A 19,004-nucleotide genomic window follows, 5' to 3' on the forward strand; every position below is an offset into this window, starting at 1 on the left:
TTCCCTCTAGTGAGCTGCTTCCTGGGCCATCTTATCCCCCTGCTCTTGCTCCTGCACACTGATGCTGGGTACATCTCCACGGCAGACCACTCTCGCCTACTTTCTGAACTAAGTGTGGTGCCAAACCCTGAGCTGGTGTCCGCAAGTATGAGATTGAGTGATGGCTCCTGTTTTGCAATGCCTTATTCTTCTGCCTCCCGAGGGCTGATTGGAGCCTCTGAAGCAGAAATATTAAAAATGGGTAAGAGTTAGCATTTAGTGACATGGCTACGCAGAGACAGATGTTTGACTTCTGAAAGCAGCAACCATTTGTCATGCACCATGTGTAAGGATGACATTTAAGCGAGAAGGGAAGAAGGGACAGATGGTTTAAAACTCTGCAGGACTTCTTCAGCCTCACCAGACGTCTTGTTCCTGATGCGCCCCCTGCCCAAAATGTCCATCACTTGCTCTTCACTTAGTGACAACACATGTATGAATCGTGGACCTCTTCCAGTGGCTGTCTGTACTGTATTTTCTGTTTGTTTTAATGCATTTTTATGGAACATTAAAAATTGTAAAGCTTCCCGATTGCAAGTTCTTATTCAGTTGTGCCTAATGTGCAGGAATGATGATTGAATGAGTTGAAATTATTACACTTAAAGAAAGATTATATAGTGTGAGTTCTTTCCTTGTGCCCTGATTGTTTACGCTAATTTGCGCCAATTTAGGCCCATGTTTACGTTCGGACCCTATCTATTTAGATTGGCAGGAAATTCAGGTGTATCTTGAGATTGGAAGAAAAGAGGCGCTTTGTGGTCTAACTTCTGCGATGAGTCCAGGTGGGAAATTCAACGCCAATAAGTGAAGAAATGCGCGATACCTTTAATGTTCCCTAAACCCCAACTTTCCTTTTAGATATTCGTATAGATAATCAGAACTTAATGATTAATGTTTGAATTTTGACGCAGTATTCATGTTCTAAGAATTGAGTTGGAGGCAATGGAACAATCGATGAGTTAGACAGTCACTTTTATTATTCAGTGTAAACACACGAATAAGCGTAACTTTCACACTTTGCATATGTCTAGCTTTAATAAGCATTCAGTGTAATTATTGGCAAAGACTCTCTGTGTCGCTGTCTACCAATGAGGCGCTAAAATGCTGCTGGCGATCTATCCCCCCTCCCCCAATACTACGCATAATGCAGAAACAGAGGAAAACAGACTCCCACTGTTTGTAATCGTACATCGGAATCGTCCTTTCTGCTACTCTGATTCCCAGTACTATTGGTGATATTGGTCAGCATTTTACTTGGTATATATTGGATATCAGTAATTGATTTGTTTTGGGTGGAGTGTGAATTATTTTTGCATCACTGCGAATGCAAGGGCGAATTCGGACAGAGAATGCAAGCGTTGTTTACAGTTTTCCTGCTTTTTGTCTGGAATATCGTTTATGGACAGATTCGCTACGCTATTCACGAAGAACTGAAGCATGGTGCTTTCGTTGGGAACATTGCTCAAGATCTGGGGCTAGATGTAAGACAGCTGTCTGGTCGCAGGCTCCGCATAATGTCTGCAGTAAGAAAACGGTATTTCGAGATTAATTTAAAGAATGGCGTTTTGTTTGTGAATGAAATGATAGACAGGGAGCACATATGTGGGCAGAGTCCTGCTTGTTTTATGAATCTGGAGGTTGTTGTAGAAAACCCATTGGAACTCTATCGTATTGAGGTGGAGATATTAGATATAAATGACAATTCCCCGAGTTTTCCGAGTGCTGAGATCAGTTTGGAGGTCCTAGAGTCAGCGCCACCGAGAACTCGATTTCTTCTTCAGAGTGCCCATGATCCGGACCTGGGAATCAATTCTGTCCGCATCTACTACCTCAGCCCAAATGAACACTTTGCTTTAGAAGTACAGAATAGCGGCGACGATAGTAAGTTTGTCCACTTGCTGCTGCAGAAGTACCTGGACAGAGAACAACAGGCGAGTCATCATTTACTTCTGACTGCCGCTGACGGAGGTACCCCAGAGCGAACTGGTACAACCCAAGTTATCGTCACTGTCCTCGATGTCAATGACAACTCTCCTGTATTTGGCCAGACGCTCTATAAAAGCAGTTTAATGGAAAATGTCCCGATAGGTACTCTAGTTATCAAATTAAATGCCACCGATTTGGATGAAAGCACTAATGCAGAGATAATGTACTCTCTCAGTGACCTTACTCCAAGTAAAGTCCTCGAACTTTTCAATATGGACTCCCAAACAGGTGAAATTACAGTAAAAGGAATTATAGACTTTGAAGAAGCCAAGAATTATGAAATTATAGTGGAAGCCAAAGACAAGGGTCCATTTGCACTTCCCGTGCACTGCACTGTCCTCATAGACGTCAAAGATGTCAATGACAATCCTCCCGACATGATTCTGATGTCGGTATCTAATTCGGTCCGTGAGGATGTACATTATGGGACTGTGATAGCGCTAATCAGTGTAACAGACCAGGATTTTGGGGATAACGGACTAACTAGCTGTCTGATTCCTCCCAACCTACCGTTCGGACTCAAGTCGACTTTTAAAAATTCGTACACGGTAGTTATCAATCACGTACTAGACAGAGAAACCGTGTCTGAATACCACATTGATATCTCCTGCCATGACTCAGGATTTCCTCCTTTATCCACCAATAAAACTATTCAAGTGCAAGTATCAGATGTAAACGACAACCCTCCGCGCTTTGTAGACAAAGTTCACACTGCATACGTAATGGAGAATAACGCTTTTGGTGCTTCCATCTGCTCAGTCTCTGCTTTTGACCCTGACCTGGGTCCAAATTCCCACCTTTCCTATTCCGTTCTAGATAGCCAGTTGCAAGATATGCCCATCTCTTCATACGTCTCTATCAATTCAGAGAACGGGATAATCTTTTCGCAGCGGTCCTTCGATTATGAACAACTCAAGAATTTCCAGGTCTACGTTCATGTGCAAGATGCTGGATTGCCTCCACTAAGCACTAACCATACAGTGAACGTAATCATCCTGGATCAAAATGACAATGCACCTGTAATCGTATTTCCGCTAACAAAGAATGGGTCCCAGGTAACCATTCCGCGGTCAGCCGATCCAGAATACTTGGTGGTCAAGGTCATTGCTGTTGATGCTGATTCTGGGCAGAACGCACGATTGTTTTATCAGCTTCTCCGAGCTACAAATCAGAATCTTTTCACCATGAGGACTAACTCGGGAGAAGTAAGAACGACTCGTCAAATTGAGGACAAAGATGCCGCAATACAGATGATGGTCATATTGGTAAAAGACAATGGGCATCCACCCTTATCTACCACTATCACTATCACACTCTCAATAGTAGACAGCGCTGAAGACGTCGTACATGCCGTTACATTCATGCCAAGAATGCCTGAGCATCCCTCTAGTGCAGCCCTTTATATAATAATATCTTTAGGGGCAATCACACTTACCCTAATGCTTGCCCTGATTGCGCTTGTTATCACAATTTGCCGCAGTGCAAGCAGTGATGAGGACTGGTGTTGGTGTTTTGAACCCAGCGATTCAGGTGCGATATATCAAAATTCTAATCTTAATTTTCATACAGTACCAGACTCCAGTCTAATTAAAAATGTTACTGAAGTGCGTGGATCTGGTTCTCTCGCTCAAACGTACTGTTATACCCTTCGGTCTGCTCCAGCATCGGTTAAAAGCGATTCCAAGTTTCTGCCACACTTAAATGCAGCATCCGTCAGACACCAATCTGATGCTACTGACAGGTATTTTTCAGAATGGAATGAAAAAGAAATGGACAACGCGACAATATTAGCCACTGAGGTGAGTGACGTGAACGTTAAGAGTATAGCAAATCCATTTCTTTAATTATTTATTGGTTTTCCCTGTGTTATCATGTAACTTCCTTATTTTTATACTGGAATATACACATCTTCATCTATCAAGAATGATATTAAAACTCTGAAGAGTGAAAATAAATTTTCGTAATTTACTAGCTTGATACCAGGGGTTAGGGACTTCACTTATGTGGAGAGACTGGAGATAACTGTTTTTACAATGATTTTAATGATGTACCTTTCAGTTCCGAGTTTTCACATTCGAAGCCTGCAGAAACAGTTTCGCAGCTCGTCAAAAATGCTGCAGTCTGATTGGTCGAGGGGAGAGGGTGATTCCCTCGCTTCTCCCACGGGTCCTAGCTTCACTTGAACTAAAGCTGGGCTCTTTTCCGTTACCTATTAGAGGAAGTGTGTAAAGTAAGTTAGTTAATATAAAACAATGGAGCAGTGGCAACCGTTACTTCGCCGCTCTGAGCAATTTCTGCCCCAATGAAAAAAAATGTTCCAGGAGATCACAATGACCATGAGGTACAAACCCAAGTCCCACCGACCTGCTGCACCCATTGATATTAGCCACAGTGAGGAACAAGTCCAGTTTATTTGTGATTCGTTTTTTTCGAAACATAATTGCGGGATTTGACAAGACTTATATTAGATTTTTTTCACAACAACACAAGATAATTAGTAATGAGGAATAATCTTTGGCCCATCTTAATTCCTGCATCTGGAAAAATTCTAACATCCTCTCATTGTAGCAGGCTATTACTTCATAAATGATTTCAGGAGTTTTGTCTCCACAACTCCAGCTAGAATGCTATTCCATACATTGATCACTCTTGCTATGTAGAATTTCCTGACATGAGTCCTAAAATTATCTTTTACTAGTTTGAAATTGTATCCCCCACTTCTTTATCTGTAACAATCGTATGTACCCCCATAAGAGCAGCTCCCAGACACCGCCTTTCTAGGCTAAGCACCCATGTTCCTTCGGTCATGCTTCATAACTCAGACCTCTGCCATTGGAGATCATCCGCATGGCTTGAATCCAGTGCTTGAATGTCTCAGAACTGAATGCAGTGTTCATGGTGTCATCTAACCAGAGCACTACCTCCTCTGACTAATGGTCTATTCTTCTGGCTATTTAGTTGAACATCCTATTGGGTTTGTTGATTGCTGTTCTGCACTGAGTCCAGAAAACCACTACTAGGTCTCTCATCCTTGGCTGTATCAATACAAGTCATGGAGTATGTATCTTATCTGCATGTTTTGAAATCCTGTTTCGTGTTTCCATCCATTTATCTACAACAAAGACAAAAGTTGGTGACCTTGAATGCAATTCTCTATCAAAACTGAATTTTGTGTCGAACTGAGTATGACGAGTCAGGACATGCCATGGGAAGCAAAGATGGGAGAACAATAAATCGAAGTCAATAGTTAAAATATTTTAATGACTTTTAGAACAAAGAACACTAATACGTTTAATATCCTATTACATTTTTTAATTCAGAAGAAACCTGTAAATGCTTTACATTATTGAGTAGCTTTTACAAATTTGTGCTTCTGACATGGAGTTTCCTCCACCAGGAGCACAAAGTGAAAAGTTGGGTGTGGAGGTCAGTGGGCTCATCCATACATGAATGGGAAATTCTGTAGGCCCCAATACCTTCAGCACAGAAATTTCTAAATTGTGCTTCCAGTGGGTGAAGCTCTGAGATAGGAGAACAAAAAATAATAAAAATAATGCTTAATATGCACAGTCTCTCAAATAGCCTAAGCTATGCAGACAGTTGAAAGACAAAATCAAGTACAAAGAGTCAAGAGTGGTACAAAATGAAGGGAATAACAGCAGCATCTGAATGACATTTACTGGGAAGTTAAGCAAGAATATACATAGGATAGCTAAGCTCTGAAGATCACTTTCATACAGTAAGCAACAATTTACACCTTTATTTACACAAAATGGGTTTAGATGAAGGAGACCCTTCAGTCCATTTGAATTCATCCTTCCAGATTACTAAACCTACTATCACCCCAATAAATCATCTAGCTGTTTCTTAAATGGGTTCTTCAACCATAGAATCATAGAATGGTTACAGCACAGAAGAAGGCCATTCGGCCCGCTGAACCTGTGCCAGCTCTCTACAAGAGCAATCCGGCTAGGCCCACTACCCCGACCTTTCCCCACAGCCCTGCACTTTTTCCCTTCAAGTACTGGTCCAATTCCCTTTTGCAAGCCATGATTGAATCTGCCTCCACCACCCCCTCAGGCAATGCATTCCAGATCATAACCACTCGTTGTGTAAAAAAGTTTTTTCTCATGTTGCCCTTGGTTCTTTTGCCAATCACCTTAAATCTGTGTCCTCTGGTTTTTGATCCTTCTGCCAATGGGTACAGTTTCTCTCCATCTACTCTGTCTAGACCCTTTATGATTTTGAATACCTCTATCAAATCTCCTCTCAACATTCTCTGCTCTAAGTCGAACAACCTCAGCTTCTCCAGTCTATCCACGTAACTGAATTCATCCGTGGAACTATTCTAGTAAATCTTTTCTGTACCCTTTTCCTGAAGTGTGCTGCATTATTGGACAAAATACTCCAGTTGTGGCCGAACCAGTGTTTTATAAAGGTTCATCATGACTGCCTTGCTTTTGTACTCTATGCCCCTATTTATAGAGCCTAGGATCCTGTATGCCTTTTTAACCACTTTCTCAACCTGCCGTACCACCTTCAATGATTTGTGCACATATACCCCCAGATCTCTCTATTCTTGCACCCAATTTAGAATTGTACCCTTTAGTTTATAATTCCTCTCCTCATTCTTCCTACTAAAATCTATCATTTCACACTTCTCTGCATTAAATTTCATCTGCCACATGTCCGCCCATTCCATCAACCTGTCTATGTCCTCTTGAAGTCTATCACTATCCTCCATACTGTTCACTACTCTTCCAAGCTTTGTGTCATCTACAAATTTTGAAATTGTGCCCTCTACACGCAAGTCCAAGTCATTAATATATATCAAGAAAAGGAGTGGTCCTAGTACTGACCCCTGGGGAACACCACCTTCCTCCAGTCAAAAAACAACCGTTCACCAATACTCTCTGTTTCTTGTCACTTAGCCTATTTTGTATCCATGCTGCCACTGCCCCTATTATTGCATGGGCTTCAACTTTGATGCCAAGCCTATTATGCAGCAATTCACCATTCATTAATACTGAACAGTCCTGATGGCGAGTTCTATCTAGAAAGTTAGACTTATCTATTGTGCACTTTTAGCATTTTCTGTGTTTGATATTTTAATTTCCAACATTCATTTATATATTTTTTTCAAAAGCTTAGCACAACGAGGCATTCAGCATGGTAGCCTAATAATCTGTTTGAGGCTGCACAATACCAAGCCATGCATTTATTCTCTGTGTCTTGCTTGATGGAGAGGGGGCAGGGTATATAAATACTGACTAATTGCGTTAACATATCCGAAATAAAATATTCTACCTTAGGAACCACCCATGATCAATTAGTTTTAGCAAACTTAATAACAGGGTGTTTGATTTCTAATGAAAGAAAATCCACAGGTCTATAATTCCATATACTATATTTGGACTAAGCTACTCTATATATTTAGTTGCAAGTAGAACAAGCAAGTTTTCAAATTCACCCATATAAAAGTTGGGTGACAGTTCATGTGTATAAAGACAAATAAATTGAAATGCAATCTACTTTTAAATTAATCAGTTACATTCCTTTCTTCTTTTCTGTAACATTGCAAACAATTTCACGGGGAGGTTAAGGGCAAGATGCCATTTTTGCAAAGCTAAAGGCGGAGCAGTGCAAATCACCCAGCAACTTGTTGTGATTCATCACTGATGGCATATTTCTTCTTTGCCACAAGTTGCCGGCCGATTAGAAAGTTAATAATGTTGTACATCATTTCAGCAAATTCTGGGCCATTTTTTCTCTTTTACCAAGAGTTAGACAACTTTCTTACTGAATCAATTGCTGCTTTACAGTGATCTGAGGTTCAAACAGAGATCTGGGGGTCCTGGTTGAGAATAAATTAAAGCTATCACAACAATGCTCAGTGGCAGTGAGTAAAGCGAATCAGATGTTGGGCTATATCAAATGGTCAATATTGAGCCAAAATAATGAGGCAATCCTGCCACTTTCTAAATCATTGGTGTATCCGCACTTAGAATATTGTGTACAGATCTGGTCACTACAGTACAAAAAGAATATTGCAGCTATTGAAAGGATATATAAGAATGCAATCAGAATGATTGAACTGGAAAAGAAAAGGTTGAGAGGTGATATGATTTCTATTTTCAGGATTCTAAAGGGACTAGATAGTGCAGACCATGACAAGTTATTTCATGTCATCCAGAACAGTAGAAGCAGAAGTCACGGCCTATGCTTGAAGGGAGGTAGATTCAAAACTCACCTGCAGAAACAATATTTCATTGAGCAAATGGTCAATCTATGGAACAGCTGGTGGAAGCAGTTAGTATTGATTCATTCAAATGCAAATTAGATAGATTTCTTTGAGAAAATAACAGTTTGGGATACAGTATATGAGTAATATGAGACAAGCTATGAGGTAAGTGCAGCATGCTTGGGATGAAAAAGTTACTTTGGACATAGTTACCTTAGCCAAAGCTCTCCACCACTGGGGTTTTCCTCGCATCATGTCTGGGGCTGTTGTAGACTAATTGATAGAGATTGATTGCTATGATTAATCAACAACTCCATCATCATTGTATCAAGAGACTACAGGATGGTAGAAAGCAAACAAGATGGACCTTGGTATTTTTTCATCTAACAATACTTATGAATTAGCAAGAGATTCTTAGAAAAAGCACCTGGCAATAATAGTGGACTAATTTCTGGAACTGTCCAGCCAATATGCTGAGGCAATACAAAACTAACAAAATGCTCAGATATATTTAGCAATAACAGTGAAATACAAGTCTGCCAAGGTTATGGTGAGGCTGTATAATGGACTTAGTGAGAGCAAACTTACAATACTATATACAGCCCTAGTAAATGTGCTACACAAAGATTTTCAAACTTTGTAGAGGATGCAGAGATGACCACGCAGAATGATCATAAATAAAAGATTACCTATGGAAAGGCTAAAAAGGTCAGATTCTACAACTATAGCAAATATTAAATTACTTTGAAAAGAAAACACCTACATATTACTTTAAAATAAGACAGGGTACTGGGAGCAGAGGCCATAAATATGAACTAATATATACATCAAGTTACATCAAATGTACAGCCATTCGGCCCAACTGGTCAATGCCAACGTTTATGCACCACGTGAGCTTCTTCCCTCCATATTTCATCTACCCATATCAGAATATCATTCTATTCCTTTCTTCCTCATGTATTTATCTAGCTATGCCTTAAATGCATCTATGCTATTCATCTCAACTACTCCTGGTGGTAGCACATTCCACATTCTTACCACTCTTTTGATAAAGAAGCTTCTCCTGAATTCACTATTGGATTTTGTTAGTTACTATCCAATATTTATGACCTTTAGTTTTGGATTACCCCACAAGTGGAAATATTTTCTCTACATCTACCCTATCAAACCCCTCCATTATTATAAAGACATCTATTAGGTTACCCCTCAGCCTTTTCTTTTCTAGAGAAAATAGCCCCAGCCTGTTTAGCCCCTCCTGATAAGTATATCTGCGCAATTCTGGTATCATCCTTGTGAATCTCTTTTGCACCTTCTCCAATGCCTCTTTATCCTTTTTATAATATGGACACCAGAATTGTGCACAGTACAAAAAGCATGGTCTGATCAAGGTTCTCTACAAGTTTAACATAACTTCTCTGATTTTCAATTCTTACCCTCCAAAAATGAACCCCAGTGATTGGTTTGCCTTTTTTATGGCCTTATTAACCTGCTCCACAGGTGATTTGTGTATCTGTACCCCAAGATCCCGTTGCTCCTCTACCCCATTTAGACTCTTATTATGCAAGCAGTATATTTTAAAATCCAAATATAGTACATCTACTGCATTATCCTGTCTACTCTTTCTGTTACTTCTTCAAACAATTCAATACGGTTGGACGAGCATGCCTTTCCCTTCTGAAATCTATGCTGACTACTCTTTATTTGATTTTCATTTTCTAGATGTTTTTGTACTAATTCTTTGAGTATCGATTCCATTATCTTTCCTTCCACCAATGTTAAGCTAATTGGTCGATAGCTTTGTGGACTTGTTCTATTTCCTTTTTAAAATTTTGGAATAACATTAGCAGTCCTCTGGCACTATTCCCTTTTCTAATGAATTTATATAAATATATATATATATATATATATATATATACATAGCTACATATATATATATATATATATATATATAATATATGTATATATGGAATAATGCCACTGCTATCTCTTCCCTAACTTTTTTAATATGCGCAGATGCAATCCATCTGCACCAGGGACTTTATCCTCTGTAAGTGAGGTGAGAGGGACTGCCCTTGACATCAAGGTAGCATTTGACCGAGTGTGGCACTAAGGAGCCCTAGTAAAATTGAAGTCAATGGGAATCAGGGGGAAAACTCTCCAGTGGTTGGAGTCATACTTAACACAAAAGAAGAAGGTAGTGGTTGTTGGAGGCCAATCATCTCAGCCCCAGGACATTGCTGCAGGAGTTCCTCAGGGCAGTGTCCTAGGCCCAACCATCTTCAGCTGCTTCATCAATGACCTTCCCTCCATCATAAGGTCAGAAATGGGGTTGTTCACTGATGATTGCACAGTGTTCAGTTCCATTCGCAACTCCTCAAATAATGAAGCAGTCCGAGCCCGCATACAGCAAGACCTGGATAACATCCAGGCTTGGGCTGATAAGTAGCAAGTAACATTCACGCCAGACAAGTGCCAGGCAATGACCATCTCCAACAAGAGAGAGTCTAACCACCTCCCCTTACCATCGCCGGAGCCCCCACCATCAACATCCTGGGCGTCACCATTGACCAGAAACTTAACTGGACCAGCCATATAAATACTGTGGCTACAAGAGCAGGTCAGAGGCTGGGTATTCTGTGGTGAGTGACTTAACTCCTGACTCCCCAAAGCCTTTCCACCATCTACAAGGCACAAGTCAGGAGTGTGATGGAATACTCTCCACTTGCCTGGATGAGTGCAGCTCCAACAACACTCAAGAAGCTCGACACCATCCAGGACAAAGCAGCCCACTTGATTGGCACCCCATCCACCACACTAAACATTCACTCCCTCCACCACCAGCGCACAGTGGCTGCAGTGTGTACCATCCACAGGATGCATTGCAGCAATTCGCCAAGGCTTCTTCGACAGCACCTCCCAAACCCGTGACCTCTACCACCTAGAAGGACAAGAGCAGCAGGCACAAGTCACACACCATCCCGACTTGGAAATATATCGCCATTCCTTCATCATCGCTGGGTCAAAATCCTGGAACTCCCTTCCTAACAGCACTGTGGGAGAACCTTCACCATATGGACTGCAGCGGTTCAAGAAGGCGGCTCACCACCACCTTCTCAAGGGCAATTAGGAGTGGGCAATAAATGCTGGCTTTGCCAGCAACGTCCATATCCCATGAACGAATAAAAAAAAGTTTATCAAAAATCTCTCCCCTTTCTAACTTAAATGTCTTTATTTCTTTTTTGATCTCTTCTTCTAATATTATGCCCACCCTTGTTAGTCTCCTTGATAAATTTAGAAGAGGTTATGGAAGATATCTCTTCATGCAAAGAGTAATAAATATGTGGAGACTGGTAATAGAAATGTCGACTTTAGTGCTATTCAAATACAAATTAATTCCAGACTGGGGTAGGTAAAATACTGAAGGGAAGCATATTGATGGGTGAAATTACCTTTTCTCTTAACATTTCTTATGTTCTTAGGTAGACATGCAAATCCAAGTTATGCACTAAATGTGTGATTTTTTTCAATAATTACAAATAATAGTTCAAAATATGTGGACATTGTGGTGTGATTAGTTTAGTTTTAGGTTTATCTTTTCATGTCAAATTTGACACTAAAACATGCATATAGGAATTATTAGAGATGTGAATGTTAATGGCTGTTACATTTGTGTGTTTTTTGTGGATTTTAATTCCCATTTCAGCACCCAGTATCAACATGACTCACTCCCTGATGAGATACAATACAGGTTTGATGCAGAGGAAAGGTCCCATTTCATTTTGCCCCAACAATATCTTTTTGCCTCAACTTCAGAAGATCACCCAACATTGCATCCATTTGACATTTCCATTTCACCACACCAGTTGGTGCAGGTTTGTGTTGTGAGTCTACTTTCACCAGCACCTAGACTGAGACTATCATTTCACTTTGTAACCTTATGGCCAGCAGAGAAAGGAGAGTTTTGTTTGATCAGTTTGTGGGAATCAACCTCAGAGCCCAAAGCTGTTACTAACAAAACTAATCAAATGCCAGGACAGATCTTGAGGGCATTTGGCTTTAATTCAAAAGAAGTAATCTGTGCTTAGGCAGATTACAAATTATGCTATATCTGAAATATTGTAATAAGAATGTCTCTGATGTAATGGCAACATAAATTAATTTGTGAAAACTTCCTCTGTTCAAATAACATATTTATAACATACTCTAAAAAATGTTTACAGTCTCACTAGAAAGAGAAAATCTTCAAAATAACTTTGTACCACACAAAGCAAATGGAGGAAATTTTACCCCAGTATATGAAATTTGTGCACCAAATAGTCAAAATGGCATTGATGCAATTGGAGAGGTATCAGAGACCAGGAACAAGACCATTCCAGGATTAGGGCCGAATTATGAGCAGCAGTACTGAAGAATATAAGATTTATAGGAATATAATTCATGTCATTAGAATTCTAAGGGCTGCTGAAAAAAAGTACAGCAAATACCTGAATTGAACCATCAGCCCAGAAGTTGAGGACAGAGGGTGGTTGTAGAGGGTTGTTTTTCAAACTGGATGCCTGTGTCCAGCGGTGTGCCACAGGGATCGGTGCTGGGTCCGCTGTTATTTGTTATTTATATTAATGATTTGGATGAGAATTTAGGAGGCATGGTTAGTAAGTTTGCAGATGACACCAAGATTGGTGGCATTGTGGACAGTGAAGAAGGTTATCTGGGATTGCAACGGGATCTTGATCAATTGGGCCAGTGGGCCGATGAATGGCAGATGGAGTTTAATTTAGATAAATGTGAGGTGATGCATTTTGGTAGATCGAATCGGGCCAGGACCTACTCCGTTAATGGTAGGGCGTTGGGAAGAGTTATAGAACAAAGAGATCTAGGAGTACAGATTCATAGCTCCTTGAAAGTGGAGTCACAGGTGGATAGGGTGGTGAAGAAGGCATTCGGCATGCTTGGTTTCATTGGTCAGAACATTGAATGCAGGAGTTGGGATGTCTTGTTGAAGTTGTACAGGGCATTGGTGAGGCCACACTTGGAGTACTGTGTACAGTTCTGGTCACCCTATTATAGAAAGGATATTATTAAACTAGAAAGAGTGCAGAAAAGATTTACTAGGATGCTACCGGGACTTGATGGTTTGACTTACAGGGAGAGGTTAGACAGACTGGGACGTTTTTCCCTGGAGAGTAGGAGGTTAAGGGGTGATTTTATAGAAGTCTATAAAATAATGAGGGGCATAGATAAGGTCGATAGTCAAAATCTTTTCCCAAAGGTAGGGGAGTCTATAACGAGGGGGCATAGATTTAAGGTGAGAGGGGAGAGATACAAAAGGGTCCAGAGGGGCAATTTTTTCACTCAAAGGGTGGTGAGTGTCTGGAACGAGCTGCCAGAGGCAGTAGTAGAGGCGGGTACAATTTTGTCTTTTAAAAAGCATTTGAACAGTTACATGGGTAAGATGGGTATAGAGGGATATGGGCCAAGTGCAGGCAATTGGGACTAGCTTAGTGGTATAAACTGGGCGACATGGACATGTTGGGCCGAAGGGCCTGTTTCCATGTTGTAACTTCTATGATTCTATGATTCTATGACACAATTTTTAAGCGGACAGCACTCAAGTGATGCTAAATAGTAGATTTATTCTCCACCCAGTAATAGAAATATGGAACAGATACCCACAGAAAAAAAATCACTCAGTGTAGATTTAACTGTCACAAATCAGAGCTGAATAAATATCTAACTGAAATGGGACCGGAGGTTATAACCATAGTTATAGAGTCAAGAGATGAAATACAAAATAGAGGGTAGTTACAAATGAAGTTCAATGTGGGGAAATGTGAGGTCACCATCTTTAGATCCATGAAAGACAAATTTTCTAAATGTTAAGAAATTAGGAACTATGGGGAGCAAAGATATTTGGGTGTTCATTTGAACAAATTACTAAATGACAATGGACAGGTATAACAGGCAATCAAAAAGACTAAAGGAATATTTGCCTTTATCTCAAGAGGGTTAGAATACAAATGGGAGGAAGGTATGCTTCAGTTGTATAAAGCCTTGGTCAGACCCCATCTGGAGTACTTCATTTGTTTCTGGGCACTGCTTCTCAGGAAGGATATATTGGCCTTGGAGGGGGTTCAGCACAGATTCAACAGAATGATACAGGGCCTAAAAGGGTTGAATTATTAGGACACGTTGCATGAACTAAGCTTGTATTCCCTTGAGTTTAGAAGATTAAGAGGTGCTCTACTCGAGTGGCTAATATAAAAGGGGACCCAAAAATCTTTTAAAGACATATAAATATAAAAAGGTAATCTTACGAAGGGTGAGGACCATTATGGACCAAGAAGGCGATCTTCTTGTGGAGGCATGGAGTATGGCTGAGGGACTAAATGAGTACTTTGCATCTGTCTTCACAAAAGAATAGGATGCTGCAAATGTCATAGTGAGAGAGGAGGTAGTAGAGATATTGGATAGGATAAAAATAGATAAAGATTAGGTGCTTTAAATGTTGGCAGTACCCAAAGTAGAAAAGTCACCCGATCCAGATGGAATGCATCCTAGATTGCTGAAGAAGGCTCTGGACAGAATCATCCATCCCTCACCAGATATGGGAGTGGTGCCAGAAAACTAGAGGATTGCAAATGTTACACTCATGTTGAAAAAGGGGAGAAGGATAAACCCGGCAACTGCAGGCCATTCAGTCTAACGTCGGTGGTAGGGAAACTTTTAGAGACAATAATCCGGAACAAAATTAATTAGCATTTGGAAAAGTATGGGTTAATAAATGAAAGCCAGCATGGATTTGTTAAAGGCAATTCGTGTTTGATTAAATTGATTGAGTTCTTTGATGAAGTGATGGAGAGGCTTGATGGGGGTAATGTGGTTGATATTGTGTATATGGACTTTCAAAAGGTTCTTGATAAAATACCACATAATAGACTTGTTCGCAAAATTGAAGCCCATGAGAGTAAAGGGACAGTGGCAGCGTGGATGTGAAATTGGCTAAGGGACAGAAAGCAGAGAGTAGTGGTGAATAGTTGTTTTTCAGAGTGGAGGGAGGAATACAGTGGTGCTCCCTGGGGATCAGTATTAGGACCACTGGTCCTGTTGATATATATTAATAACCTGGGCTATAAAGGGCACAATTTCTAAATTTGCAGATGACACAAGATTTGAAAATGCAGTCAACAATGAAGAGGATAGTAATAGACTTCAGGAGGACATAGAGAGATTGGTGAAATGGGCATACACATGGCAGATGAAATTTAATGCAGAAAAGTGCGAAGTGATTTATTTTGGTAAGAAGAATGAAGAGAGGCAATAGAAGCTAATTGGTACAATTTTAAAGGGAATGCAGGAACAGAGAGACTGGGGCTCAATTTTGAAATGGTGGCGGGTTGGCAGCGGATAAATTAAATTAATAAATTAAATTAAAAAAACAATGCAGGAAGTTAAAACACAAAATCAACCCACCTTTCCACCCTGCTCCAATGTCGCCCTCTCTGATCGCCCCCTCTTCACCCCCCCGATGTCCCCCCGATCACCCACTCTTCACCCCTGATGTCCTTCCAATCTCCCCCTTCACCCCCAAATGTCCCCCCGATCTCCCCTTCTTCACCCCCCGATGTCTCTCAATCTCCCTCTCTTGACCCCCTGATTTCCCCCCAAATCTCCCCAGGGAGGGGGGGTGAAGGTGCGTGTGGCAAACCCGAATAAACAAAACTTACCATTTCCAACATGATCGCATTGTAATTGATGGTGACTAACGTGCTGTCCGGGTTTCACGCCCGGTAGCCAACCTGATTGACTGGCTGGCTGCCGTCAGGAGCTGCAATGCGAGGCGGGGGGGAGAAAGAGAGAGAGTGAGTCTTCACCCGGCACTGGAACAGATGATTGGCGGGGGAGGAGTTGAAGATCCGGGGGGAGTGTGGAAGATTGGGGGGGGAGAGTGGAAGATCGGGGGGGGGGGGAGAGAGTGGAAGATCGGGGGGGGGGGGGAGAGTGGAAGATCGGGGGGGGGAGAGTGGAAGATCGTGGGGGGGAGAGTGGAAGATCGGGGGGGAGAGTGGAAGATCGGCGGGGGAGAGTGGAAGATCGGGGGGAGAGTGGAAGATCGGGGGGTAAGAGGGGAAGATCGGGGAGACATCAATGGGTGAAGAGGAGGAGATTGGGGGGACATTGGGGGGTGAAGAGGAGGAGATTAGGGGGACATTGGGGGGTGAAGAGGAGGAGATTGGGGGGGCATTGGGGGGTGAAGAGGAGGAGATCAGGGGGACATCGGGGTGGGGGTGAATGGGGCAGATTGGAAGGACATCGGGGGGGGGGGTGAAAAGGGGGAGGTCGGACAGGGAGACATCGGAGCAGGGTGGAAAGGTAGGTCGATTTTGTGTTTTAACTTCATGCATTGTTTATTTATTTCATTTATTTAATTTCATTTTGCCTGATCCGACCAGTCATGCCTGATTTCACCAGGCATGAATCAGAAGTCATGGGAAAGCTGCCCAGGTAAGTTAAAAATCATTCTAACTACCTAATATGTCACAAGTAAAGTGCCTTAAGTACCTCAATAAAGTAGATTTGGCTCTTTAACTATCATCCTGCTGGCCTTAAATGGATTTCCCCGATTTTTGAAGCCCCCCAGCCCCAACGCACCCGCAATTTCCCGGGAAAATCGAGCCCCTGGGGTCTATGTACACAAATTTATGAAGGAAGCAAGTTAGGACAAGTTGAGAAGGCTGTTAAAAAGCATACAGGATCCTTGGCTTTATAAATATAAGCATAGTTCAAAAGCAAGGAAGTTATGCTAAACCTTTATAAAACACTGGTTAGGCCCCAGCTAGAGTGTTGTGGCCAATTCTGATTTACTAGAATGGTATGAGGGTTGAGACACTTCAGTTATGTGGAGAGATTGGAGAGGCTGGGGTTGTTCCATTAGAGCAGTGAAGGTTGAGAGGAGATTTGATAGAGGTGTTCAAACCCATTAAAGATTTTGATAGAGTAAATGAGGAGAAACCGTTTCCAGTGGCAAAAAGGGTTGGTAACTAGGGGACACAGATTTAAGGTAATTGGCAAGAGAATCAGGTGTAAAATAAGGGGAAAAAATTGATCTGGAATGCAATACCTGAAAGGGTGTTGGAAGCAGATTCAATAGCAACCTTCGAAAGGGAATTGGATAAATACTTGAAAGGGAAAATTTTCAGAGCTATGGAGAAAGAGCAGTGTTGTGGGATTAATTGTAAAATTCTTCCCAAGAACTGGCAGAGGCATAATGGGTCAAATGGCCTCCTTCTGTGCTGTATCATTATATGATTCTATGAAAATGAAAAAAGGATTCATTAGGGTAGATAAAGATAAATTACTTCCTCTGGTGGGGGCATAATCTTAAAATTAGAGCCAGGCCATTCAGGAATGAAATTAAAAAGCACTTCTTCATGCAAAGAGTAGCAGAAATTTGGAACTCCTTCACCCAAAAGGCTGTGCATGCTGGGTCTATTGAAACTTTCACAGCTGAGATTGATACATTTTTATTAGATAAGAGTATGAAGGCGGATGGATCAAAATGCTTTACAACAGCCTTCTCAACTTGTCCTGCTTCCTTCAAAGGTCTGCGCACATGCACCCCCAGGTCTCTCTGTTCCTACACCCCCTTTAAAATTGAACCATTCAGCTTATGTTGCCTCTCCTCACTCTTCCTACCAAAATGAATTACTTCACACTTCTCTGCATTGAATTTCATCTGCCATATGTCTGCCCATTTCATCATGAGGTACAGATCAGCCATGATCTAATTGAATTGTGGAACAGGCTCGAGGGGCTGAATCGCCTTCTGCTTTTTCTATGTTCGTTGTTGTCTCCAGTGACACTAAACACGTGAGATGAATGAATCTTCTGGCATTTTGCTTAATTGCCTTTGTGGATCAAAATGTATGTGTGTAGAAATTTCCCTGAGAAAGTTATACTGGTGAGATAGAATTGAAGACAGTGTATATTTTATGATCTGTGGATGCAGAATAATGAATAGTCTAATTGACCTTTTTTTCTTCCATTCTTTCTTATGTTATTTGAAAAGGCAGTGTGGCAACCCACTTCTCCACTTAGTCTCCCTTTATATCTTACTCAGAAAATAATAATCCTTTTAGTCAACAAAAACTATATTCAGATAATATAATCCATCTCGGGATGTGCACATATATGTAACATATTATACAGCATCCAGTAAGACTGTGACCGAACCATAACGCTGCTTCTCGTGTCCTTACATTGTTTTTATTCGTAACCATAACTCTTTGTAACATGACTAGAAAGGATTAAATGCCACGATCAGCAATTTTCTAACATAGCAATAATAATTATCAACATGCTGCTTTTTAAACTAGGTTGCAATTGTATTACTTTTGAATGTTTGTTTGTCCAGGTCTCACTTATTTGTAGTGACCATACTGTTAGATCATAATTGGCTTAAAAATGATACTTCCTGTTTGTTGTTGGGTTCAACTTGGCAACTTTTCTTCTATGCAAGGATTACTGAAGCTTGACTGCCCAGTTGATGTATCCTGACTGGTAGGTTTTCTTTGCATATTTAGACTCCAGCGTTTCATTGTTTGATAAACGCATTGACATGAAAATCAGCTACCTTAAAATCTAGGTATAGAAAACATTTATTTTGATTAAATACAGTACTGTTTTGGATGTGTTACAATCATGAATAGAGCCCGGATAAAATTAAAACTGCGTTCCTTGC

The 19,004-nt window shown here is 41.0% G+C and overlaps 1 protein-coding gene and 1 long non-coding RNA gene across 4 annotated transcripts in view; one reads left to right on the forward strand and one right to left on the reverse strand.

Moving 5' to 3' along the window:
• Window positions 1–19,004, reverse strand: part of LOC137332307 (uncharacterized) — a 58,666-nt gene that overhangs the window by 37,466 nt on the left and 2,196 nt on the right. The window contains exons 2-3 of one of the 2 annotated variants that reach the window (XR_010965623.1): window positions 4,077–4,234; window positions 1,055–1,952 (exon numbers count right to left, since the gene is read on the reverse strand). This is a non-coding gene — a long non-coding RNA (uncharacterized lncRNA). Of the gene's footprint in view, window positions 1–1,054; window positions 1,953–4,076; window positions 4,235–19,004 lie in introns of those variants that run through there. The other variant, XR_010965624.1, reaches the window with a different exon arrangement.
• Window positions 1–19,004, forward strand: part of LOC137332306 (protocadherin gamma-A11-like) — a 182,120-nt gene that overhangs the window by 22,725 nt on the left and 140,391 nt on the right. The window contains exon 1 of one of the 2 annotated variants that reach the window (XM_067996020.1): window positions 1,224–3,824. The exons of the other annotated variant lie outside the window; for it this stretch is intronic. Coding sequence (XP_067852121.1) covers window positions 1,389–3,824 — 2,436 coding nt within the window. The 5' untranslated portion in view covers window positions 1,224–1,388. Of the gene's footprint in view, window positions 1–1,223; window positions 3,825–19,004 lie in introns of those variants that run through there. 2 annotated transcript variants of the gene reach the window in all.

Source organism: Heptranchias perlo, chromosome 14 (genome assembly GCF_035084215.1).
Source record: "Heptranchias perlo isolate sHepPer1 chromosome 14, sHepPer1.hap1, whole genome shotgun sequence".
Classification (NCBI taxonomy): Eukaryota; Metazoa; Chordata; class Chondrichthyes; order Hexanchiformes; family Hexanchidae; genus Heptranchias; species Heptranchias perlo.